The sequence below is a fragment of the Lepidothrix coronata genome, unplaced genomic scaffold, assembly GCF_001604755.1.
Source record: "Lepidothrix coronata isolate B3197 unplaced genomic scaffold, Lepidothrix_coronata-1.0 Scaffold58, whole genome shotgun sequence".
NCBI lineage: Eukaryota > Metazoa > Chordata > Aves > Passeriformes > Pipridae > Lepidothrix > Lepidothrix coronata.
In genome coordinates, this window is record NW_016690238.1 from 1 (window position 1) to 27,338 (window position 27,338).

The 27,338-nt window shown below is 44.1% G+C and overlaps 2 protein-coding genes and 2 non-coding genes across 4 annotated transcripts; all 4 read left to right on the top strand.

Moving 5' to 3' along the window:
- The first annotated feature begins 3,227 nt into the window (after positions 1–3,227).
- Positions 3,228–4,908, top strand: LOC108498399 (olfactory receptor 12D2-like). Its single transcript, XM_017817025.1, has one exon. It carries the CDS (start codon positions 3,228–3,230, stop codon positions 4,167–4,169), a length of 942 nt encoding a protein of 313 aa, XP_017672514.1. The 3' UTR covers positions 4,170–4,908.
- Positions 4,909–12,704: 7,796 nt separating this feature from the next.
- On the top strand, positions 12,705–13,751 carry LOC108498247 (olfactory receptor 5B21-like). Its single transcript, XM_017816727.1, has one exon. It carries the CDS (start codon positions 12,807–12,809, stop codon positions 13,749–13,751), a length of 945 nt encoding a protein of 314 aa, XP_017672216.1. The 5' UTR covers positions 12,705–12,806.
- A 3,054-nt stretch (positions 13,752–16,805) lies between these two features.
- TRNAM-CAU lies at positions 16,806–16,877 on the top strand. Its single transcript has one exon. It is a non-coding gene; the product is annotated as a tRNA-Met (tRNA).
- An 83-nt stretch (positions 16,878–16,960) lies between these two features.
- TRNAI-AAU lies at positions 16,961–17,034 on the top strand. The gene has a single exon. It is a non-coding gene; the product is annotated as a tRNA-Ile (tRNA).
- Positions 17,035–27,338: the final 10,304 nt, after the last annotated feature.

Sequence of the window (27,338 nt, forward strand, 5' to 3'; positions counted from 1 at the left end):
GATGGCACCTCTCCCCATCCACCTTCACACATGTGCCAGCTGGGCTTGTACTGTGCAAGTGGAGGGGCATTTCTGTGTCTATACCTGTGGTGGGGTAAGCACAGACAAACACCCACCCAGCTGCTCTCTCCTCCCCCCCTCCTTCAATGATCGAGGGGCAGAGAAAAGAGCACCTCCATGTCAGTGTAAACACTGCAGGCAAGGCAAGGGTATGACTGGGTAGAAAGCAACTTTGCAGAAAAGACAGCTTTTGGGTTTCATCATTCTTGTCCCTTCCTAGGAGATCATATTACATATTCCCAGAGTAGCACAGTGGTAAGATGTGACACAGAACATGGGAAATTTGGGTTAGATACTTTTTCACCTTTAGGATATTCAGACTTGGAACAGGCTGCCCAGAGAATTTGCCAAAACATCCTTGAAATTTTTAAAAACTTTACTGGACAAGACCTTTTCCAGTTGGCCTACTTTGAGAAGAGGAAGGACCAGAGATTGCAAAACTTTATTCCAAACTACATTTTCGGTGTTTCTACAAAGTTACATTGAATGTGCTTGATTTCCAAACCTATACTCAGACTGGAGCTGAGCTGCCAGGACCTGTATAGAGGAAATGGTAAAGCCACCTTCCTAGAAAGAGGAATTCCTGTGGGATATACACACTGACCTCTGAACTGCTTGGACTAGAATTGAACATGTTGCAATTGTAAACAATTGTGGAAATTTTCCCACAGGATTGAAAATGATGATTAAGATGCAAGTTTGGGATGGTCTTGTCTTCAAAGAGACCAGAAATGCCTCCTTATTTGTGATATGCCAATACAAATACATCAGAAATCTTAACACATCAGAATCTATGGAACACATACTAGGAGTCACAAATTCTAATATTTGAAAGAAATTTAAGGAGTGTTGCCTAAACACTGCTTCAGTTCAGCTGAGGTTGTATGACTCATGCCTCTATTTCCAAAAGAATTTTGAGCCATAAACTCTGTGCACCAAGATGGAGATATTTGTGATGGATTATTTTGGGGGTGCATAGTGGTGGATTGGCTTAGTGGTTTGTTTTGGGGGATATTTTTGTTATTAGTTAGTCTCTGCAGAATTCTTTGTGTTTTGCAGGTGGCTCATCTGGGCATTATGTTTAGACAACACTTTGTTCAGTGCTCTGCAGCTCACCATTGATTCACAGATCACAGGAGACTGATGAAAGCAATTTAATTCCCATGTGATGGTGTTGATATTTTGCCCATTTGGGCATGAATAGAAGACTTTTTTTCACCCTCTAAGTAGGTCATAAGAGACTTCTGGTAGAGTTTGCAAAGCTGCCTCCTGTATCCTACCTGAATAAATACCAGCCCCCGGGAACTTGTGGCAGTCCTTTGCACCCCTGCAGTATTGACCTCTCAGCCACAAGTGTGCCAAGTAGATATGGAAGGAAAAAGGAGTACAGAAATTCTCTGTCTTTTAGCTCCATGAAAAGAGTCATTTTGCCCTTAGCTTTGCTTTCTGTCTCACTCTCAGAGAAAATTGTATTGTGGGTATTGATGTGAGGTTTGTGCACAATTACCTCTTTTTTTAAAGGTGTAATTTTTGTACTTGGAAAAATAGGCAGCTGCAACAGGCAAAGTCTTTTCTTTGCACTTGTATTTAGGCAAGAGTCTTAAAGCTAGAATTTCATCTATACCTCTTCAAAAGCAGGTGACTGACTAAAATTTGGTAAGTCTATAATATTATCAAATCTAATGTTTCCAAGAGAGCTTGTTCAAGCAGCGGACTAAAAGCATTTTCAGGGCAGTATGATCAGATTTTTAGAGTGGACACATATGTGCATAAACTATCTTTAAGCTACATACTGATGTTCTTTTACTAAGAAATAAATTTAGTTTTCTATTTGCTTACTGTTTTCACGCTGAAATAATAAACTGAAGAAGTGTGAGAAAAAGAGTGACTGGACTGGAGATATATGGTACCGATTTTCAAAAATCATTTATTTTTCAATAAAAGCATATAGTACAAAGGAACAAAGATGATGAAATGTATCTATGTGTGTTTTAATCTATTCACAGGAAATATTTTGGAGTTGTTTTTGCATTAGTTGTATTCATCAGTGTTAATCATCAGTGCATTGAATGTACTGAGAAAACTATCTGCCTTGTAGAATTTGCATCTATACTGCAAGATGGAAAACTCTGTGCCTACCTGCCCCGGTAAAATGATCTCAAGACTTTGTTCTTTATCAAATTTGGCTGGAATTTATACACAGTAACAAACAAACTTACCTGAAACAGAAAAAAAAAGTGAAAATGTGTGTTTACTCATTGTCATTTAAAAGACCTGGACCTGGTTGATGGTCACACTTGGTCATTTTAGAGGTCTTTTCCAGCCTTAATGATTCCATGACATTGTCTCAGTGGGATGAGTGAATTTGTCTGGAACTTGCACCAGCTATTCTGGCTCCTGCAAATTCAGTCTTGCTCCATCACGGTGTTGTAGAAGATGAGGTGCTGGTTTTTGTCCTATTCATCCACTGCTGCTCAAAAAAGATACCTTTTATGCAAAATATACAGTTCATTATCAAAACCAATTTGGGATCGCATGCTGGGGCATCCTCTTCCTTTATTCTCAGCAACATACAGAAGAAATGATGATGATTGTATGATACCTTGGAGCACCTCCTGCTGGCTGCTGATGAAAAAAAGTGTAAATGGTGCAATTTTAAGATCAAAGAGCTGTCTGGAAGAGATGGCAACCATTAGAAACGTGTAAGTTTAAACTGGTTTAATGAAATCTAAGCACAACAGTAAATAGAAAGAAAGCATCAGGAGTAATGTTATGAGTTAGAAGCTCAGTTGATGAGATAAAAAGATGTAGCAGGAAGTTACAGCTAAGCAGAACTGAAATATGGATGTGGCTGAAGGTGAAGAAGCAGCAATATTTTACACCTTACATATTCAGCTGTTATGCATAGATGGACATTCCTGGTTTAGTATTTTTCCTTTTGCAATATTTTACCCTGTTCTAGACAGAAAGTTCAAGACTGCAAAAGTCTTTATCCATGTTAATTTCTTGAGTTCCTATGCAGGTTTTGTGTTTGATTACAAATGTTATGTTTTGCTCTCTTCTACACTTGTTTGTATTAAAATAGCAGAGATACAAACGAGTTATGTAATACTGTTACTCCTCGCAACTGTAAAGACATTTTGCCTTTGCTTCTTACTGTTCTAGCAATGCTGAACCAAACAGAGGTCAGTGAATTCCTCCTCTTGGGTCTCACCAATATCCAGGGGCTGCAGCACTTTTTCTTCACCTCCTTTCTGCTGCTCTACTCAGCCACTCTTCTGGGAAACAGCATCATCGTGATTGTGGTGATATCTGAGCCTCGGCTCCACACACCAATGTACTTCTTCCTGGGGAACCTGTCCTGCCTGGATATGTTCCTCTCCACAGTCACTGTTCCGAAGATGTTGACTGGCTTCCTCTTCGGGCACCAGCCCATCTCTTTTGGGGGGTGCTTGGCCCAGCTGCACTTCTTCCACTTCCTGGGCAGCACGGAGGCTGTGCTCCTGGCCGGGATGGCCTACGACCGATACGTGGCCATTTGCAACCCTCTGCACTATGCCCTGGTCATGAGCCCACGGACTTGTCTGCTGCTGGCTGTGGCCAGCTGGTCCACTGGGTTTGTACATGCTGTGGTGCACTCAGTCATGACCTCTCAGCTGAGTTTCTGTGGCCACAACCAAATTCAGCACTTCTTCTGTGACATCAAGCCACTGCTGAATTTGGCTTGCAGTAGGACCAGACTCAACATGACACTCCTCAATGTTGTTACCACATCTATTGTTTTAGGGCCCTTCACTCTCGTAGTCCCTTCCTACCTCCATATCATCTCCTTCCTCTTCTATAAAGTCCAGTCCCAGGAAGGAAGATGGAAACTCTTCTCCACCTGTGCCTCCCATCTCACTGTTGTAGTACTGTTTTATATTCCAGTGCTCCTCAATTATACACCACCCTCCTCAGGAAACTCCACTCAAATGGATGTGCAAGTGACTCTCATATACAGTGCTGTCACTCCAGCTCTGAACCCCTTAATCTACACACTTAGGAACCAGGAGGTGAAAACTGCCCTGAAAAAAACCTTACGGAGAAAAGTCTTTCCTGGAGGAAAGTGACTGAAACAAGGAGAAGGCTCAGAATATGGCTGCTCCACCTCTCATATTTACAAGGAGAAAGGTGAAAAGGACACCACACTGCAAGAGACTGTAAAACTACTGATTATCTCATGCGGTTTAACACATTTAGAAGTTAATTGTGTAGATCTACATCAGGAGAGATATTCCTAGCTTGTAAGTAGCTAAAAGTTAGGTCAGGGAAGTCTTCTTCTAGGGAATATTCAAGGATAATTTCTGTGACTTTACCTGTAGTCAGTTTCTACAGACAATCTTAGTGACAATTACTCCTTATGAGAGCATGGAGTCCTTCCTTCTGAGGCACAACCACCTCTGAAGTAACAAGCTGGGAATTTCAGAAATCAGCAATACTACTGTTTGTTGCTTCTCTTTGATACGGCTTTCTCTCAAAGGAAAAGAAAGGAAAGAAACTAAACTCAGCCCATTGGATTCTCCTCCCACTTCAGAAAAGTGAAGGAAGATCATAGGCAAGAAAAAATAATCCAGCCCTCCTGGAAATAGCATGAAAATACAATTTTTTGTTTAATTTTGCTGCAAGATCACAAAAGTTCCCCTTTGTGGACTAGGGAATACAGCAGATTAATGACCATAAGTGATTATCTACTCTATCCACCTGCCTCTCTTCATGGTTCTTGACAAGTCAGGTCATTGGCTAGTTTCCTTTTGGGCTATGGTTAGTTGCTGTCATTCATCCTGAAGTAAAATGTTTTAGCTTGTTCATATCCACTTAATGTCTTAAAATTAAAGTTTTATTTTAAATGTATATATTGACCTATTTCTAAATGAAAAGTTGTTGTTTGGAAATTAAAAATACACAATTCAGGTAAAAATCAACTTTTTCCTGAATTTTAATCCTTTAATTTGGTTGCCAAGATTGCTTTTCTAAAGATGACTGAAATCGAGCAAATATTCCCCATATTCCCCATGCATCTATATTTTTCATTTTTTGAAAAAAAGTATAGTCCATGTGTGCACGAGAGTTGTGTTCTTATTACTTTAGCTATCTCACTATCCACAAAACTTTCTTTCACCACTAATAAAAATTCTTATTTCCCTGCCTATCTACCTATCAAATATTTTTTACATCAGCCTGATAATTGTCTTACCAAATATTTGTCTGTTTAATTCTTGGATGAGCACCATCACTGACCCCCACCTTTGCTCTCTCATGTTATAGTGCTCATATCTATGCTTTGGTTTGAGTGTCTTCTCATCATGTGCCTGCCTCTGGCAACTCAGCTTGTGTTGGTTATGTTGGTTTGTGGTCGTGAAAGAGTTTGAAAGTGTTCATCTTCAAAGTGTTAGAAAATGCTATTTGTTTTTTTTTTTTTAAATTTGATCTGTGTCACAGTTTTTGGTACAGTTTTACCTGAGTGTGCAGGTAATTTCACAAGAGGAGCACCTGTGGCAATTGGAGCTGTCACTACATTTGCAATGCAGTGCTGTTTCTGAGGATGGTGAGAGGGACGATCTTATCATGGGCATCTTTGCCCTTTGTGACTCCTGAAAGAAACAGCCAAAGACACAGATTCCACAAGTTGCTTGACCACAAAGATAACTTTGCTTGGTTTTGTTTGACAGCATCAACAACATAGGAGAATGATGCTTACTAAGTTCATTTGGAGTATATTAATTGACATCATGTCTTGAATAAGAAACAAGAAATCCTCTGTTGCATAATTAAAAAGTTGAAGTAGAGCAAACCTTTCTCAAAGACTATTTCTCCTATTAGCCACCTGATGACTGTAACAGAAAATTAGCAGTAAGAAAAAGTTTGTTCCAGCGTACTCAATCTACCAAGCCCTTGGGTAAAAATTACACAGGGTGAAGGATGGTGAACTTTACTGTAGTTTTAATGGGGCCTGTGAGGTTATTAGTGATGGAACAACTGAAGAAAGTCTAAGTGGCTCTCCCAAGAGACAGGAGCAGAAAATCACAGCATAGTTACAGGAAAATAAAGGAAGGGAGAAATGCTTTCACTAAGCAGCTCCTTTGATATGTCCTGTCCCAGAAAGAAGCCAAGTGCTGGCCCACACCAAGACCTTTTCAGGCCTCATGTGCCTCAGACTTGTCTCTGGTCAGTGTGGGACTTGCAGAGGAGACATCCAGGCTCCCAGGATGCCTGGGCAGAGGTGTATGAGCCTGGCCCACACATCACTGCTGTCCCAGCCTTGGTGTTCCCCCGTCCTGTGGTCCCGGGCTCAAGCACTGCTGCTCTGTCCTGAAACACAACCCTTGCCTTTCATGGCACCCTCTGGCCCAGCCTGCAGACCCCTGGCACTCCAGTCTCACAGAGATGGTGCCCAGCTTCTCCACAGAGTCCCTCCTGCCCCAGACCAGATCCCCACCCCACCAGATCCCCCTGCTTCAGTGGTGCCTCACAGACTGCCCCTGCAACCTGTAGTCACTCCCTGCAGACCATTCCCCATGCTCTCCAGAGATGTATGGGAGCTCTTGAGCCATGAAGAACATTTTATCTCTAGTGATCACGTCTTAAAGGTCCCAGTTGTCCCAGCCCTACCTCCAGCTCTGTTCAGTGGGTGCCCAAGCTCCCACTCTCAGTGTCACAACCCTCTTCTCAATCCCAAGGCCTTGAACAATTCCCAATGTAACATTACTGTTTTCAGTTGTTAAAGAAGCAGCCAAACACACACGTACACAAACAAACAAAAGACCTAGAGTTCACAAAATTTGACCCTGCAAACCCTGGAACTGTATCTTGGGAATTCACAGAGGAGAGCTGTGGTCATCTGCAGGGATTTATCAATCCGTGATCCACCAGAACATGACAGGTATCAGGTACCTGGATACCCTCCAGGAACACCCCTCCCTTGACTCTCAGCTTGCCTTGAGGACTCTGCGCCTAATTAGCGAATGCTTAAGGCCCATCCGATAGGACATTGTTTTCTTCAGTCGTCTGACTCACACACTTTTTGCAACTCCTTTGGAGGCAGATTCTTTGTGAAACAGCTCTCTAACTGATACCCTCATCCTGGCTGTCAAGGCTTTACTTACTGCTAAATCCTCATCATCCCACCTAGCACACATCACTCTGTATTTTCTAAAACATTTCAGCGACATCAGTTACATTTCTTTTTTTTCCCTATGTTTTTTAATTTACTTATTTAGGAAGTTCCACAATGTTTACATTTCAGCAGCAAACAGATATCTTTTCCCTCCCAATTACAAAAATGTTCTTCAGTTGAAAATTTCAAATTTCCATCAGATCTATTCAAGAGCTTCCTGTTTCATTGTTTCTATAATTTCTTTCTTAAGTTAAATAGGAGTATCAATTCAGGTTGTATGAGAGTTAAGATCTGCAATAAACATTTTGGTTAAAAAATCTCTGATTTTTCTGCTTATTTATACCCTCATTTGTCCCTTCATTTTATCTCTGTTTTCAGAGGAAAGCTTTTCAGAAAAGATAGAAAGAAATATGTTGTAGGATATTAAGTTCTGTCCAAAATCCAAATTGTATCCTCCCAGGTTAAAGCTTCACTAGAAAAATACCAATCTTCTGGCATCTATAATTATTCCAAAAACACATCAATGAATGGATAGGAGCAGAAGGAATGGGACTCTATAGCAATGTATGGAATATACTGGAGTACATGAAAGAAATTTTAGCAAGCACAGTGAGGACACTGTTAGAGCACATGATTTCAGATGTTACTTAGAGATGAGCTGATTCACACCGAAGAAATGACAATGTCTTTCTTTTGGCTGTAAAGGGATGTCCAGGCATATCCACACCATGGAATGCCACAAAAGTGCCCTTCCACCCCAGCTGTCTGCTGACATCTGTATTAAGTTGTCTCTTTAGATCAAGCTGCAGTGGCTCCTGTGCCTGATTCGTGAGATCAGCCTTGCCCCTTACGTTCTCTGCAGTGAGTAACAGCAGTCCCAAAGATCCCTGCACCCCTACTGAGTGTGATCAGAGTAGGAGCAGCTCACATAAAATCATAGAATCACAGAATCACAGACTGGTTTGGGTTGGGAGGGACCTTAAAGACCATCTTGTTCCACCACCCTGCCATGGACAGAGACAGCTTCCACTAGACCAGGTTGCTCCAAGCTCCATCCAACCTGGCCTTGAACACTTCTAGGGACAGGGCAGCCACAGCTTCCCTGTGCCAGGGCCTCACTACCCTCACAGCCAAGAATTCCTTCCCAGTATCCCATCTAACCCTTCTCTCTGGTGGTGAGAAGCCATTCCCTCTCATCCTATCTCTCCAGACCCTTGTTCAAAGTCCCTCTCCAGCTCTCTTGGAACCCCTTTAGGCTCTGGAAGAGGCTCTAAGATCATGTGATAGATCCACATTTTTGCAAAATTCAAAGAAATAGGGTCTGCAAACAAAAACTGCTACTGCAGGTGATACCATGTTTCCACCATCTACCCTTGCAAAGTGAATAATAAGAAATAAATAAAATAAAAATAAAATAAGAATAAATAGAATAAGAATAAATTAGAATAAATAAGAATAAACAAAATAATAAATAAATAAAATAATAAATAAATAAATAAAATAATAAATTAAATAAATAAATAAAAATTAAATAAAAATTAAAATAAAAAATAAAATAATAAATAAATAAAATAAAATAATACATTAAATAAAAAAAATAAAAATAAAAATAAAATATAAAATAAAATTTAGAAATTAATAAATAAAATAAAATAATAAATAAATAAAATAAAATAATAAATAAATAAATAAAATAATACATTAAATAAATAAATAAAAATAAATAAAAATAAAAATAAAAATAAAAATAAAATAAAAATAATAAAAATATAATTTAAAAAATAATAAAAAATAAAAAATAAAATAAAATAAAAATAAAATAAAAATAAAAATAAAAATAAAATATAAAATAAAATTTAGAAATTAATAAATAAAATAAAATATTAAATAAATAAAATAAAATAATAAATAAATAAATAAAATAATAAATAAAATAAAATAAATAAAGTAAGAATAAATAGAATAAAAAGTGAATAAGAAGCCATCTGCGCCAGCTTCCATGTCTCCCATTATCCTTCCAAAGACGGTCCACTTTATCCTCTGTCTTCCTTTGATTACCAACGTAGAGGTTGTAGCCGGGTGGGGGTTGGTCTCTTCTCCCAGGCAACCAGCAGTAGGACAAGAGAGCACAGTTTTAAGCTGTGCCAGGGGAGGTTTTGGTTGGATATGAGGAAGAAACTTTTTACAGAGTGAGTAATCAGACATTGGAATGGGCTGCCCATGGAGGTGGTGGATTCACCGTCCCTGGAGGTTTTCAAGATGAGACTGGATACGGCACTCAGTGCCATGGTCTGGTAACCACGGAGGTGTTGGATCAAGGGTTGGACTGGTTGATCTCTGAGGTCTTTTCCTACCTGGCTGGTTCTATGATTCTATAATTCTGTTCTATGATACAGTAGAACTGACACAGTGGCTACTTGGTGAGAAACCAGGGGTATCCCGTGGGAAAGTCAACAGGCAGATTTTGTATTTTTGAGACAGCTCTATTCCATCTCATGTCAGCAATCAAGATGGATGATATTCAGCCTCTGCAGCTCCGTAGGGGCCCAAGTCACTGTGGCAGAAATTGGTCTTTCAGACTGTTTTGTCTACACTCCCCTCTAGCGGTGTTTGGAGGGACTTCACTTCTTCATGTGATCTTTGAATTTTCCCTTGTTCTTATGACATTTTTTCTTTTTGAGGTTCACCAAGCAGATGCAGAGTTGTGCTTTGCCAAGAGATCAAGCTGTTTCTGCCTGGCCTTGCAACCTGAACACCGACTAACAAATTTCAACGGACCCGACCTTCTTAAATGCCAGCTGGGAGGCTGTGGCACAAAATCAGGACCTGGAACAATCATCTCACTTATTTGTGATACCACAGCTAGGAGGAAGAAGCCCTGTGGAGAAAGAAGATGGAGCAGCATCTCCAGAGGACAACTGAATTATCCTCACAGGCATCTGCCTGGCACTGAATCGAGGCCCTAGTCAGGTTTAGATTTCAACACAGCAGTGCTGACTTGGTAGCAGTGATGATCATCATAGTAATCTTTAGCTCAGTCATCGTTCTGTCTGTCTACATAATTCCGTCCAGGCCCAAAAAGTGATCAAAGTGTAGGCTAAAAAAGAGCTAATTCCAACCAGAGTGTACAGGGAAAGAATGGTTATTTATGTTATTTATGAGACTGATGACAACAACCTCTCCAAGGCTTTTGTTTGCTTGATTATCCCCTGGGGTGTTTTACTGGTCTCAGCTCTGAAAACGATTTTAAGGAGTGAAGGGGTAGGAGGAACACTCTCTACCTGATAGAATGGAAGAGCTGGTATATTCAGTTGGCTAAATAAAAAAAAAGGAAAATCTGAAAATTATTGAGGGGACAACACACACGACATGTTTTTGCAAACACAGAGCTCTAATTTTCTTCTTTTTCCCCTTGTTCTCGAGAAAATCAAGATCTTCATGAAAATAAAGCTGTATACAAAAACCTCAAGAAGTCAGATCTTTTACTTGGATTTCAATGTTCCTGTGGCTTCAGGTAAGAAACAGTGCTGAAGGTTTTGTTGACTGACACAGAAACAGGCCACACTTCCAGCATTTTCAGTGGTCAGATGTTAGAAAACTAACTAAAAATTTGGGGTTTGAATGCGTGAGAGTTTAAGGGAAATTTTAAAATTAGTTCTGTGGAAAGAAGTGTGTAAGTCTTGCAAAGTTACGCTATTGTATGAGGGCAGAGGGGCAGAATTCCCCATTCCCCTGCTGCCCACTCTGTGGGATCAGCCCAGGACATGGAGGGTGTCTGGGTTCCAGCACACGTGGCCAGGGCATGTCCATGAGCTTCTCGTCAGCCAGCACCCCCAGGTCCTTCTGCCCAGGGCTGTTCTCCATCCATTTCCCTGTGTTTGTGCTGGGATTGCCCCTGCCCAGGGGCAGGACTTTGCCCTTGGCCATGTTGAACTTCATGAGGTTTGCACGGTCCCACCTCTCCAGTCTGGCCAGAACCCTCTGGATGACATCTCTTCCCTCCAGTGTGTCAAACACACCATTGACTGACTGACCTGTAGCTCCCTGGGTCTTCTTTGCTTCTGTTTTTAAACGTGAGGGTTATGTTTCCTCTTTTCCAGGCAGTGGGAACTTCACTGGGAACTTCACTGGATTGCTACAACCTGTCAAATGTGGCTTAGACACTTGTTTCCCACAAGATGCACAGATGTGTCTCGTCATCTCCCATGGAGTTGTGCACCTTCAGCCCCCTTGGATGGTCTGTACCTGATCCTCTCCTCATTCTCCCGCTCCTGCCTTTGCCTCCTGTGATTCAGGCAGTGTGGATGGAGCACTTGCTGGTGAAGATCAAGGTAAAAAAAGCCATGGAGTACCTCATTCTTCTCCAAGTCCCACATAACCAGATCTCCTTCTTTCCAGAGAGGACCCACATTTTATCCCCAACATATATATAGAAGCTTTTTTTGTTGCTCTTGGTGTCCTTGGCCAGGTTTAACTTTTTTTCCAAGGCTTTAGCTCTCCTAACTTGATCTCTGCCTGCTCAGACTCTTTTTCTATATTCCTCTCAGGCTACCTGTCCATGCATCCACCCTCTGTTGTCTCCCTGTACCAGTTTACCCTTAACTGCAGTATTGTGGCTAGTTTGAGCACTGATTTTTTTTTTAAGAAAATCCAGAAAAAATTCTTCAAAGCCCCAGGATTTTTGGAAAATCAGATTTGTAAGGGAATCTAGAGAATGACACAGGAGAGGAAAATAAAAAAGAGCACTATGACAAGCAGTAGGATTTATCTGAACTGTATTTTTCTGATTAAGCACCTGGCTACTGAAGTCTCTCTGATTTCTCAGTGACAAGAAATCGGTCCTTTCAAAAGATGACTTACTCTGTCTTTTTTAGGTGAATTAAACTCCTTAAATTTGTTCTACCTCTTGACAAGAATGAAGGATGAGACAATTGCAAAGTGCTTTTGTTTGTGAGTGTTTCAGGGGGTTTTTTGACAGGGTAAACATATGTGGAGGATGGTATACATGCCCTTCATACTTCTTTTCATTGAAGGAAGTTGAATTGTTTTTCAAATAAGATTTGAAATGTGTTTGAAATGCTAAATTTGAATTGTTCTTCAAATAAGAAAAATGTCTGCACAAGAAGTCATGCTACATACCTATAAATAGTGAATATATAATATACATCAATGACATCAATACTTATTAACAATGCAAATACAGCTATGTCACTGCTGGAGCAATCTGACCAAATATTTATTTTCTTCACAACAGAAATGAATATGGCAAAACTTGTGACAGCATCTGATAAAAGAACTTGATTTTTCATTTGCTTGCACAGACTGGAGACATGCTAGAAAGCACCCTTGTGCCAGAGAAGAAACATGGACATCAGTTCAGTTGCAGGTACTCCTCTTAGTACGTGGAGTAATAATTAATGTGACTCTGAGTGTGTGAGAAATATTTTTGTAAAAATTACATGACAGGTCTGGTGATGCAAAGACTTTTTTACTCTTGGCTTCTCTATTCTGTGAGGAAATTTTCATTATTTTCCTAACTGTAGAGGTCTTCATTGCTGGTAGCATTTCCTGACTTAACACTAGAACAAAAGTTATGGCAAATAAAGAGTGGAAAAATGGAACAGTTGTTACAGAGTTCATCCTCCTAGATTTTGGGAATGGCCCTGAACTAGATTGTTTTCTCTTCCTGATGTTTCTGTCGATCTACTTTGTGACCATAACTGGGAACACGTGCATCGTTGTGCTGGCGGTGGTTGACCAGCACCTCCACACCCCAATGTACTTCTTCCTGGGCAATTTGGCCTGCTTGGAAATCTGCTACAGCTCCAATATCTTGCCAAGGATGTTGCTCAGCTACGCAGGTGGAGACAGGCGCATTTCAGTCAGGGGGTGTTTCACACAGTACTATTTCTTCGGCTGCCTGGCGGGTGCAGAGTGTTACCTGCTGGCCGCGATGTCCTACGACCGGTACCTGGCGGTGTGTGAGCCCCTGCACTACCCATCCCGCATGGACACCAAGCTCTGCCTCCGCCTGGGCGCTGCATCCTGGGTCAGTGGCTTTCTGTCCAATTCCATACTGACGTTCCTGATCTCAAATTTGGATTTCTGTGGGCCGAATGAAATCGACCACTTTTTCTGCGACTCCTTCCCGGTGATGAAACTCTCCTGCAGCGACACGCGGGTGGCGGGATTTGTCACTTCTGTCGTGGCAGGTGTGTGCTCGCTGCCTCCATTCCTGTTGACCTTCTCATCCTATCTCTACATCATTGCCACAGTCGTGAGAATTCCTTCTGCCACTGGAAGGAAAAAGGCCTTTTCCACTTGCTCCTCACATCTGATTGTGGTGATTCTTTTTTACTGGTCAATAGTAGTTGTCTACATACTCCCTTTTCACGATACCCACATATTGCCAAACAAAGTCTTCTCTGCTTTTTACACCATTCTCACCCCCCTGGTCAACCCTCTCATCTACAGTCTGAGAAACAAAGAAATAAAGAAAGCTCTGCAGAAGCATATGAGAAAATTGCTGGCTTTCTGAAGGCTGCTTTCTGTAACAAAAAATAAGGGGTAATGATCCTTAATGAGTTACAGACACAATTACATTGTGTGTGAATGTAGTTAGTGTGAATAAAGCTTGGAAATATGTAGGTGTATCTCTTAAAAAAATATAACCAGAGGAACAAAATGGGTAAATAATCTTGCTATCAGTGGGGGGGTGCTCTGGGGAGAGATAAAGAATATGCGGTGTGCACTGTAAAGTAAGCAAAATAAATCTATGAATGTCATTATATACATATTATTGGATTTGATATCTTCTTACCAGTCTGCTTGCTTGCTTGCTTTTTCCTCACTACAGCTGAAACTCAGTTCAGAATAAGTTGAAACACAATTTATAGCAAATAGACCATTTTTTATTAGTGGTATGTTCAGGTTACTTTTAGTTTTAACACCCATGGTGTATCTGTTCAACCATAGACTCTTTAGCTGAAGGACATGCTGCTGCTGATACCTGCCTCATAACAAAAAGAGACAGCTGCCTTCAGAGGTGATGTACCCATCCTCAAATGTCCAAAACAAGTGGTCTGTTTTGGTTTGGGGTTCCTTTCTGTCCACCAAAACTGACCTGATTAATAATTCAAACAAGGCAGCCAGCAAAGAGTGTTTTTCTCCTCCCATTATCTTCAAATGGAGATTCACACTTTGTTATTTACACTTTAAATTTAAATGTTAACCCAATCATTGTTAACTTTATTGCCACTACTCATATAAGATTAAAAAGCAAAAATAAAGTCACCTTCCATTAACTTAAATTGTTTGCAGTTTGCTACCAAGGGAGACGTTTTGCCTTCTGAGTATATCTGGTAATGAGCCCAGAGAGGGATTCCTATCTTAGGAAGCAATGCAAGATACCATGTACTTCTAAACAGCTGAACCTCACCCCCTTTTTGGGATTCTACAGGAAACTACTCTCAGTCCTGATGTGCTGCCCAAAAGGCAAAAATCACAAACAGTGACTCAAATCTAAGCTGGGGGATGACACTCCAGCAAGTGTGAGAAGTGTGAAGGAGTGTGGGAAAGCAGGGAGTTTCCCATAGGGCAAGCTCTGCAAGGGAAAAGATATGGGCAGGGGCTGCAGCAGCAGGCACGTTCTGTTGGATGCCACAGGTGAGCAGAGCGTATGGACACAGCTCTTGAGACAGAACAGCCCTGAGAGGATTGGGGCACCCCAGGAGATCTCTAGTTCATCTTATCCTCAAAGCAGGGTCAGCTGTTGGGGTGAGACCACATTGTTCAGTCAGCTGGGTCTGTCAGAGGCTGCAGAACCTCCCTGCATGACCTACTCCACTGCTTGACTGTCTTTAAGGTCAAAAAGGTCATATACATGGCTCCTCCACCTTCTGCACCACCTGCAGCTTCTGCAGCAGCCCAGTTCTTGGACCCAGCAGTGGCTCAGAGGTGAGAGGTCCTTGTACACACTTCAGTACTACTCCCGTGGGGCAAATACTGATGGTACAAGGCAGAAACATCTCAGTAGTGTTGTCAGCTCTTGGGGACGGTCATCCTAGGACACAAGAAGAGGAAAGGGTTTACCCAAAAGGTTGGAGTGACAGAGCTGTGGCATGACACCAGCCCTCCAGAGGTCCACCCCACCTTCTTGTGCCCATCAGAAACAGGCTCTGAGAGGGAAGAGGGAGGAAGTCACTGCCAGAAACCCAGAGCGAAACGGGCTCCATGCCAAGTAAGCAGATGGGTGACAACCTTAGTTTCTCCTCAAAATGAGGAGCCACATGGCAGCGTGTCTTCCTTTTGCCCCCCGAGTCTGGCTCTCATGGGGCTGGTGGGAACACACTGGTGCTGTTTGTGGTGGATATGAGGTGTGTGATGTGCTGAGTAGCTCTGGTCCCAGAATTTATGTTCTCTTCTGGATTTTTTTCCAAAAATCATAAAATCTCCCACTGACAGCAGTTTTGCAAGCCAGGCCCCCCAGTTTGTGAGAAACTTGTGCAAAAGTCCACCCACCTTCCTTAACATGTCCCCATTAGGATACTTGCCTGTTTTCCCAAAATCTTGTGGACAGATAGTAACATATGACAGGTGAATGGCAGCTCCTACCAGGCTGGCCAAAAAAATAGAAGATCCCAGACGGGTTTTGTCTCTGTTATTGAAAACTGGGAAATAAACTCTCCAACCAGTTTGTTGGGTTAGGAAGCCAACATTCCTTTATTCCACACACTGGAATAATGCACACCCAGCAACCAAAGAGACCAAGTTATAGCCATGAAACTAATACATACTCACTACATTCCTATTACATATTAATTACATTCTTGAATACATGCATATATGATAATTATTTCTGTGGACTTATTTAGATATGAGCAGGGGTCTTTTGAGGGTCTTTGATGGTCTTTGGGGAACATCCCACTCCCCAAATTTCCCTTTTATTGTTCCAGATCAACTAATGAGTATCTCAGACATGTGGTCAGGTCATGATGCACTTCTCTTACCATTCTTTGATCTGACACTCCGTATTTGTTCCCAAAACTAAGACATATAAGACTAGTATATATTAGTTAATTAATTAATTAATTATAAGACATAAGACTAGTGCATATTAATCACTGATACAGGTAAATAAGGGAGCATTATCTGGCACAAGACTATTAGTCACAGATGTAGGGGGTTAACACAAAGCCACATTAATCTCTGGTATTCGTACCAGGCACTATGTGGTAACCATGGCAAACACTCTTGTGCTAAAAGTTAAAAGAATTTTCCAACATCTTCCCCCGCTGCTGCGTAGAACCCTTTTTAAAGAAATATGCCGCGTTCGGTAACGTCTCCGTTCAGCTCTCAGCGGGGGGGCGTGGAGCGGGTTCCTGGGAGAAAGGCAAAGCTCCGGCAGCAGGTCGGACAGCCGCGCACCACAGCGGTCCATCCGCTGTCACCCCTTGTGAGGGGACAGCGGGGCTGTCGCGGTCACCCCGCTGGGTGCGGGGCCACCGCTGTCCCCGCGGCCCCCCGGGCTGCGCGCCGGGCCTGGCGGGGCAGGAACGGGGATGGTGACGGCAAAAAGAGGCGACGGAAGGACAGCAGAGTGGCGCAGCGGGAGCGTGCTGGGCCCATAACCCAGAGGTCGATGGATCGAAACCATCCTCTGCTAGCTTTTATTTTCTTTTTTGGCCCCTTTTGGGGGCCCCGGAGCCGCCACGGGGCAGGAAGCGGTGACGTGCAAAGGGTAGCAGTGGCCGGTTAGCTCAGTTGGTTAGAGCGTGGTGCTAATAACGCCAAGGTCGCGGGTTCGATCCCCGTACGGGCCATCGTGGCTTTGTCTGCGTCTTGACCTTATTTTTCCCCTCTGGCCCTCCCTTTCGTGGCAGTGACGGTGCAAGGGAGACAGTCTGTAGGTCCCGGCAGAAGCTTGTAGTCTCTCCCCCTGCTTTCCCTACTCTTCCTTTTGCAAGTGTTCATTCCTATTCAAGGATAAACTTCACTGGATGTTCATGACAGTGCACCGGCTCCAGCAGCCCTGCAGACAGCGACCTGTGACTGACCTCAGCTGTGCCATGGATGGATTTTGGTGTGCAGCACCTCTGCCTGGTGGCTGTGATGGGGCAGATCAGACTCCGACCACTGAGGGTTATTGTGACTGGATCTGACCACTGATCAGATTCATCTGGGGTATAGGTGGAGCCCAGATGGGCAGGGAGGGCAGCAGAGTTAGTTCTCCTTGAAAGATGACAGCTGGGCACCCTCCCCTTTGGTCAGGACCAAGGTAACTCCATGAAGTTGTGAGTCCCCAACTTACCATAGGAGTGTTTGCACATTCTGTGTTATCCTTCTAAAATCCTGAGAATTCTGAAGTCACTTGGGTAGTACCAATTCCACTTGGCATCACAAATCTCTATTCAAATGTTGACAGAGCTTTAATTGGTTTGATTGGCTTACCTGCTTTAACTGGCTTATAAAACAAATCTCGTTTGAATATAAAATTGTCTTGATTTTATAAGCCTTCAGGACAATGTTACAGCAAATGATGCCCATTTAAACAGTGAAGAGTTATTGAAAATCAGCTTTGCACAGAAAGTCACCAATTAGCATGCAACACGTGCACCTGATTAAGCATCCTAATAGTGACAAATGTCCATGTCCCCAGCAGTGTATCCCCTGGAAGCACACACCCTCAGATGGTAGATGGGCAGTTAGATGCCACACAGCTCCTGTCATATCCTTATCTCTTAATTTTCCCACATTTATGGCTCCCTAAACCACCTTGATACCTTCTTTTCCCCACCTTTGGTTCCTCCCTCTAACCATCCCATAATAAGTCTTGTACAATCCCCAAATGCTCTTCCCTTGCATCCCACAATGTGTCCCTCACCCCTAGGCAGTCACCCCCTCAGCACAAGAGGTGACCTGCAGAGTGGCCCCCTTGGCCATCAGGGTGGGAGCTCCTCCTGGGCCCACCGACGGCCCCACGAGCAGCCAGGACAGGGGATCCCTGGCACTGTGGAGACTCCCAGGGCTCCTCCACCTCTCATTGCCCCTTTCCTCCTCTTCACTCACAGAGATGAGCTTTTAGTCACATAACCTAAGGCTGTCTCATGGCATAGGGGGGCTCCCTGCAGCCCTGGCTGACCCCACCACCCCTCATCCCAGCCCAGATCCTGCCCTGTCCCTTCTGGAGTGCCCCTTGCACCAACCTCAGGGGACACACAACCCCCAGAACCCTGATCTGAGGTGCCATGGAGGACCCCACGGTGCTGCACCCCAGCCAGTGCAGCCCCACAGCAGCATCTTCAGCTCTGCAGGGCCTGGAGGGAACAAGGCTGAGGCTATGAGGGGTCAGAAATGGGCTTGGGGGTCAGGGACATGGCTCTAAGAGTGGGTGTCAGGGATGCAGTTGGAACTCAGGCATGGAATGTAGCTCTGGGGTGTCAGGATGGACTGCCCCTGAGCATGAAGGTAATCCTTGACTACAAACCTCCTTTCTTGAGTGCCACTTCCCTCCAGGGCTTAATGGGACTGTATCAAGCAGATGGGACTGTATCAAGCAGACCCCACATAGGCCAAACTCTGCTCTCCTGAAGGCCAGCACTGGGATCATTCGTGGGACTGTATCAAGCAGACCCCACATAGGCCAAACTCTGCTCTCCTGAAGGCCAGCACTGGGATCATTCGTGCCTGGCCACCTCCCCTCATGGCCCCTGCCCCCACAGCTGCCTGGAGATGCTCTGGAATGATGAATGGGAACACCTGAGCCCTAACAAACCCATTTACTTGTTTCAGGTACTTCTCTTGCCTCCCTTATCTGGCACAACCTCCTCTTTTGACCTGGCTCATGAGGCAAAGGGGACTGTAACACTTTATAATCACACCAGCACTGGGAGGACTGCCATGGGAAAGGTCCACCTGATTTCAGATATAGTGCTAAAACCCCATAAACAGGCACAGGAGGGGAACGGGGCAAGAAGAAATGCAAGAACACTTCCTAACGTGCTGTGTGGCCAAAGAAGTTTTGGAAATAAAAAACAACAGTCATGTATTACAAATCATGTTTATTGATTAATACACACAACACAAGCAGCTTTAACAAACATAGTTTATATACATTGTCAAGTATTAAAATCCATCTAGTTCCAAGGCCTTCTTTAGGTACTGTTGCCTCCCCCAGTGTTCTTCCCAGAGGCTCCAGCCTTCTGCATCCGGCTGGCACTGGGCTGTCGAGGCATCCTCTGGGCAGATCCTTCCCTGCTGCTCCTTTCTGCCAGAACCTGGGTCCCACTGATGGCAGAGCTGGTTTTATTTCTCCCTGAATAAACAAACACATCCATTAATTTTCACATCCCAACCCAAGCATCAGGCATAGAGCAGCTAAGGGCAAGCTTTCCTTCAGGAACCATGCAAGAGGCAAAATCCTGTTAAATCCCGCAAACGTGTTCAGCATCCAGCACAGGAAGCGGACTGGTGAATTCAGCCCAACAGGGATCAGCACCACAAAACCCAAACATGTTGCAGCAGGAGCATTTTTCCTTTTCATCAGGTTTAATCTACAAAGTAACCAGCCACTTGGTTCCACTCATTCCACGTGGGAACAGCAGCATGGCAAACAGCACTGCTGGGATACCAAGAGCTTCCAACACCTCCAGCTCGGATAAGTGAATGGATGTGTCAGTGCACACCAGTGTCTGAGGCTGTCACCACACCATCAGATCACAAACACTTCTCCCCATGTCACCTCTGTCAATCCATGAGCAGGTCTGGATTTCCTATCATTTTCTGGGATTTCCAGGAGCTCAGACTCCTGCCTAGGACTTAGAGATGTTCTTACTGAGTTCAGAAGATGAGAGTTTGCCTCCTGTGGGCACAACTGACCGTCTCCAGATGGCAAAGCGAGAGCAAGGAGCAGCAGTGGGTACACAGGTGGGAGCTGAGGGAAGCAAGGGGCACATGGCTCACGGTGCTTGATCCAGCAGAGGAGAAAGCAACAGACTCTGTGTGCAGACACAGATGTCCAGAGGGGATAAAGGGAGGGTCACTGACTTTCCCTGCACTGAAGAAAACTGCTCCAGGTGAGAAGTAGGACTTGCATTAGGAAAGAGAATAAAAGAAATGCGATGTGAAGGGTCGCAGCTTCTAAAGACAGCAACCTCCACGAAGCATCATAAAACTTCATAATAGCATGGAGGAAATAGAACAGGAATACACTGAGCTGTAGTTACATGCATGCAATTAAAATGAAGAGTGACATCTTGGCAATAGTTATCAGAGCAACTTCCACAACACCAACAGCTGCTCCACACTCTGGAGTCTCCAAGGGCACAGTTTGGAAATCATCATCTTGGATCACTTGTGCTATGCACAGCACACACAGTTACTTACCAAACCATCCTGTCTCCTTGGAGCAGCTGTCTGGGAACAGGACTCACATCAATACCACCAGTTAACACCCTGCTGTACCAGAAAGACAATCTATGAACTTCCAAATAAGAGTATGTGGCCACTACGTGTCTGTAAAATCTGGGTGGCAAAAAAAAAAATCCATTCACTTATCCCAGCCAAGTCAGGTGCTCTTAAAAAACTCTCTTAAGGTAAAGCACAGTAGTGACGTGCCAGCAGTCACCATCCCAAGCCAGCCAACCAGCCTTGCCAGCTGCCTTGTAGCTCAGGCATTTTTAAGCAGCTTCACTAGTGCAAGTGTTGACCATGAAAACAAACACATTGCCAAAGGCAACAGATGATCTGAGAGTATTTGAGAGAAAGAGTGGCAGGAATAAAAAGCATTATTCACCATGATGCTTTTAGCAATCCAGGACAGCTCTTCAGGTGATTGCCCTCCCCTTTGTCACATGCATCTGTCTGGTGAGAGGGCAGGGCCTCAACCCTCACCCATGTACGACAACTCCAGCCATGTGCACACACACACAGGGGTACCATTAGAACACTACTGGAGTCAAGCCCTGGATGTTCTGACCCAGCTGAAACTACCTGGGCAGAAAGAGTCACTTGATTGAAGAGAAGCTGCATTCAAAAGTACGTGCCCTCCATCCCCTTAGCCTTGAGATCACAGGGAAACAAACCAGTTAAACAGCATAAAAACTAAGTATATTTTTGGAAGTACCCTGTGGTGACTTGTGAACCAGCTCCTGAAGTGTGCAAGGACAGGAATGGTTTGTGCTTCCCTCAGTTACACTATCAGAGATAACAGATTCAGTTACAGGAAGGGCAAAAGCAGCTCAACAACCACAAACTAATTCGAGCACTACAGAGGAACAAAAGGATTCCACCAGTATTTTCCGTGGGGACACAACAGGTCCTTATCTTGAATGTGTCTGGCTTCACAGAACAACTGCAGCCCAGACAGCTATGGATGCAAGAGACAAGAGAACCTAATCAAACACCTGCCTCCCCAACGGTGACTCCAGAAACAGCAGCTCTGCGTTTATCTTCTGGAGAGCCAGACACAGTTTGGAAGAATAGTATGTGCACACAAGCAGTCTTAAGTACCAGAGGGAGAAAAAAGTACTGCCTTGTGTCAAGCAGGAGGTAAGAGAAGATCAATCAGCTTTAGGAAAGGAACCCCAACCCCAAATATGATTTGAGAAGTAGAAATCTAAAGCTCCACTCATTCAATCTCTTCTCTTCTCAACCTACCTGCTTTCCTCAAGGGATCCTTTCCTGCCTCTGAGCAGTAACAGGGACTACAAATCTTCCTCTCAGTGGTAAATAAATAAATAAATGTCTTATTGGTACCTTTACTTGTAGCCCAGTCAGCGATACCAGGGTTGCAGCACTCTCAAGATATCTCCTGCAGTGCATATTGATATATTGGCACTGACTATGGCCTAGAGCCACCACCATGAGAGTACTTTTAAATTCACCAAAATTTTGCTCCTGTTTCTGTCTTGCATTAAGTCTTACAGCAGCCATAGAAAACCAGCTGGCTTTTCTAGACTAAGAAAGACTCAGTTTTAGGTGGGAATAGAAAAAAACAAACCCTGTGCAAGCACGAGGTGTTCCTTGGAGGACCACACAAACACCTTCTGGCCAGTCACTGGAAATGAGGACAGGGACAGGACTCACTTCAAACCTCATCACCTCCCGCCCATGGAACAATCCCAGGCACAGCCAGACTTCACTCCACAAGCACTCCCAGTATGTGACCATGGCTCACTACACTCAATCCATTGCCAAACTGCCAGGTTTGCCCCCAGATTCCTGCTTACATCCCTACACAAACCCTGCACGTCCTTCTCTTCTGCAACACAACCTGGGAGATTCTCAGGTCCTCAAAACTGCTGCCACATCCTCAACAGCTAATACACACCCTGAACTCTCTCCAGAGCCAAAACATCACCCCAAATCATTCACCTCTCCTGCTCTCTTGAGGGAGGGCTCCCTTCCAGGCTGCTCAGCAGAGCCACAGGAGCTCCTCTCCCATCACTGATCATTATGAAATGCACTGGCCTTTTCCCTACAAATCCTCACAAGTCCCTGGTTGCTCCTTATTTTAGTAGTTTTCACCATCACACTTGGGATATCTCATTTCCTTCCCTTCTCCTGCACGTAGATTACAGAAAGAGAAGATGGTCCCTCATTTTTTTCAGAGAATTCTATTGAGTTTATAAGATTTTTTGAGTGTTTCTTTGGTAGGGTGAGGGGGGAAGAATGAGTTGTCACTCAATGAGTTATCAATCAAACTCATATCTCATTACTTTGCCACAAAGCCACACATGACAAGTCTGGCATTTACTGTATTCTTCTAAATCCGTTTCCTTTCTGTCAGTTCTCGCCTCACTGAGCATAAAAAAGAAAAAGAAAAAAAACCCCAACCTTGAAAAGCAGCCTGAAAAGACATTCTGAAAAACTTAGCTCAATGCCCAGCAGAGAGCAAAACTCAGAGCATGAGGTAAACCTCAGCTGTCACAGGGGAAGTGTGACAGCAGAGAGACCTACATGGCCATCTATTCTATTGGAGCCTCATCAGGTTTTGATTCCAGCCTAGATTTTTGTAAGTTGTTCCTAGGATAAGGAGGAAGAAATAAAAGCTGTTTGTGTGCTGTTTCTGCTGAAGTAGAAAAGACTGTTTTGCTACCCATCCACCTGTGTTTTGAGAGTATCAAAATTTATTATAAACCCCCTGGGGGAGGAAAGGTGCAGGAACTTTTAACCAAGGGAATTTCAACCATCCAAGAAAGCACAGTACAGCTGAGAATTTTTTTTTATCAGTTCTAAAATAACTGACATCATATGATAATTTCTGTACCGCAAGATGACAAAGGTCTATAAATCGAAGGCATTCAGTTGCTGATGGACTAACGAAATGCCTACAGTACAGAAGCATTATTTCAAAAAGTGCATTTCGGAATGTGAGCCTGGGGGAAGGGAGAGGGACAGCAACAACTCCACACCAAGAATGCTCTGAGCATAAAACTTGACCTGTGTATTTACCATGTCCATCATTTCACAAAACAAGAATAAAGGCCTCTAACTCAAAAGGCTTAAACTCTACTGTTTATGGGAGGAAAAGCTGGAGCGAGTGAGAGCTGCAGGATAAGATCCAGAAAGCAACCTAAATGCTCCTTAGGAAATGCAGGAAATCCACTCACTGGAGTGGTCTTGTCAGAGTACTGGGAAAAACCTGAGTATGAGTGAAGCAACTAAGTAAGAAACCATGATCAGGACTCCGTTAGTCCTTTGATTAGTGCTACAAGTCACTGATGGATCATTCTAGAGAATTTTTTTCAGGGAAGACATACAGACCACCAAGTGCTCGAGGACATTTCCAGGTGCATGGCACGGCTGAGAACACTTCTCTATCACTCAGATCCCATGGATATATTTAATCTGCAATTAAAGCATAACAGCCAGTATAGCCAACAGGAAAATTCACTGGGTGATTTATAAAACCCAGATTAAATAAATTTAAGGAAAATCCTTAGCAGCTCCAAGGGGATTCCCTCCGCTGTATCAGAGATCTACAGAGCATTATCCTTGTCAGCATTATCCTTATCTCCTTAATACAGGAGTCTACACTACAAATCCCACACCAAGTCCCCGAGATAACTCAAAGTTGAGTGTAAGAGGAATGCAGAGCAGCTGGCATGGCCAGCCAGCAGCACCCAAGGGCACTGGCAGCCACTGAGGGCCCACATAGCAAAGGTCACCATCCCAAAAGGCTCATCACAGCTAAAGACAGACAGCATAAAGTGAAAGAAGTGAGAAAAAGGGATGAACAGGGAAGGATAAAAAAACACAAGGACTGCAAGAAGAACACTCAGGAAGGACAAAGTCAGCAACAAGCTGTGTAAGTAGACGAGGGATATTTAGGAAATAATCAAACAGCAACACTTCAATTCTGAGACCTTGACTGTATCTAAGTACTTAAACAGGTAGAAAGTAGTTACAAATGCATGGACCGGGATAACTGCAGCCCATTGTCTGCCTTCTGACAGGGGAAGAAGCAGAGACAGAGCAGAGGGGCAGAGCTGAAGGGCATGAAGCAGCTCAGTAAGGGCAGGACAGGTGCTGTTCCAGAGCACAGAGCTCTGGCTGTAACCACAGACACAAGTCCCACCAATGCAGAAGAGGCATCTCTCACCTCCAGATGCCTGGTCCTGCGAGGAAGCTGCACCATCCTCTTCTTAAATGGAAGCAGCACCTTCCAATAGGAGATGGCAAAGCCAACAGCAGACAGAGCTTTGGTTCCCCTTCCCTGCAACAGCTCCCAAAGGGAAAGGAGGCAAGGCAAACTGTTCTGCTCCTGCAGAACAGATCCAGCACAGAGGACACCCCCAGATACCCTATTAACACTTACCTAGCTCCTGAAGGATGGACTTAGACTGTGCCCAGAACTAGAAAGCTCAGTGAATGAGGAGTGATTCCTTATGGAATTGAGGGACGGTATATTTAGATCAGATACTGGGAAGAAATGTCAATTTTAAAGGAATACTAGCTGGACACACTAGGACTGCAATCTGATTCAGACCAGGAGATGCTTGGCAAACAATGCAGAATGAGCATCCTAGATTGGCACAGACACAACCAAATTAAGCTCCCAAGACAGATACTAATTCCTGCAAATTCAGCCTCCCTAAGGTGCCTGTAGCACATCCAGGTGGTAGGAGGGAATGGTTAAGGGCATATCAACTCTACCTTAGGGCTTTTGGCTTTTCCTCTTGAGAAATTTATGCTGATTAACAAACAAGTGGCCATCTGACTGTTACAAACCTGTGCCAGCCTACTACTGGCTAAAATTAGCTCATAGCAGTGGCTCAATGCTGGAAAAAAAGCCTAATTTGTCCAGAAAGTACCACCCAAACAGCACACACGAGAGAACAGGAGATGCTTCACATTATAGACAGACAGGGACAAAAACCTTACCAATGTGCCTTCACAGTTTGAGCAGCCTGTAACAGCTGGACCACTGACAGTGGAGAAGAGAGAGCAAAATTTAACAGCATCTTTTGTTTAAAATCTGTGCTCTTTTGGGATGTTTCCTCTCAACATGGTACTGGAATAGCACGTTACTTCTTATTTAAAAAAAAAACAAGTGCTGTACCTCCCCCATTTTGCTCAGAAAAAAGTAACCAGATAGGTGTCTTCCCCTGGCCCTGTGCATATTTAGTTACTTCTCAGTCACATATGAGGCTGCTCTTGTCACCATAACCACCTTCCCTGCAGGGAATTTTTCACCAAGAGCATCTCCTCTGAAAGGGAAACCTGTTCATGGTGAAGTCCATGGAGTCCTGGACACATTATCCACACACTGCAACTTCCATTTGGGCTTCTGCAGACTTCCCAAGTCTCTGTGCAGCCACCCTCAGCTGCTCAAGGAGGGGATTCCCACCCACTTACCATGTGGGAATCCACACTGGAGCAGCAGGCTCTGTTGTGAAGGTGCCAGATTGAGGCATAATCCCTTTATCCCAAAACTGACTGCTTATCAAACAAATCCTGCTTCACAACTTCACTTTCTACAGGGCTTGGCAAGCACAGCTAAGAGAATAAATACACCCAACCACCAAGGCAGCCTCAGGAGTGGGACCAGACTAAGTGGTACCACATTATCACAACAGGGAAACATCACTCTCCCCATCTGTGCCCACCAAGCTTTTCTTTCTTGCCCTATTCTCTGAGTTCCCAACACAGTCCCTGCTGACCGTTACTCTTTAAAGTTTTGACCCGAAATTCAGAGTGGGTCAACACAAACCCAGGAGGCACAACAGAGTTTTCACCCTGAAACAGAGAGAGGATGGGAAAACGGGACATAATACAATTAGACTTGACCTCATCATCTTCTAGGCCCTTGCTGGGACCATTGCCCATTTCTGATACATTTTTAAACACAAGAAAAATGAGCCTTTTCACTGTGAATTCAGGCTTAGTGACAGCAGACTTACTTTAGTTACCTCTTTTTAAACATTTTGGACAGAATCCACAGATGTGGTGAGCTACCAGCCAACAGTCACTTGAGGGAGTAAATACAAGTTTTATTTGAGCTGGTTTGGAATAAAAAAAAATTTATATATATATATGGCACAAGTTCAGGGCTATGGTTGCTGCTGTCCACAGAAATCAGAGCAGTGAGGAAACACAAACGCAGTCAAAAGCAGTTCCTATTTTATCTGACAATTCCCCACAGCCTCCCACTTCATCTTCCCACCAAAATACCATCTGTAGAGGAGGGAAACCACTGGATGAGTGTTAGGAGCGGACAGAGCAAAGGACGCATCCCTCCTTTTCCAGGGATTCCTCATGGACCAGAAACTTTACCCTTTTTCTTCGAGTTATATACGAGCAAAGCAGCACTATGTAATAGTGTGGATTACGGGGTTCTCTCTGTTGGCGAGCAGAGCCAGGAAGCTACAAAACCCCGAGTGCTGCAGCAACCTCCCTCCAACCCCCCCAAAAATGATAAGAATGAGGACAAAAGGGGGGCGGTTCGGCCGGGCCGAGGCTCACACGGAGCGGGCCCCCCGGGCCGGGTCTGCTCTCACACGGAGCGTGCCCCGCGGGGCCCGGCCGAGCCGCCCCCCGGACCGGCCCGCGGGCCCCTCCCCGCGGCGGGGCGGGCGCGGGGCGAGGGGAGCCCGCGGGGCCGCGGCGGGCGCAGCGCGGGGCC

Coding starts and splice junctions, on each gene's coding strand:
- LOC108498399 (XM_017817025.1), top strand. CDS start 3,228: ATGCTGAACCAAACAGAGGTCAGTGAATTCCTCCTCTTGGGTCTCACC.
- LOC108498247 (XM_017816727.1), top strand. CDS start 12,807: ATGGCAAATAAAGAGTGGAAAAATGGAACAGTTGTTACAGAGTTCATC.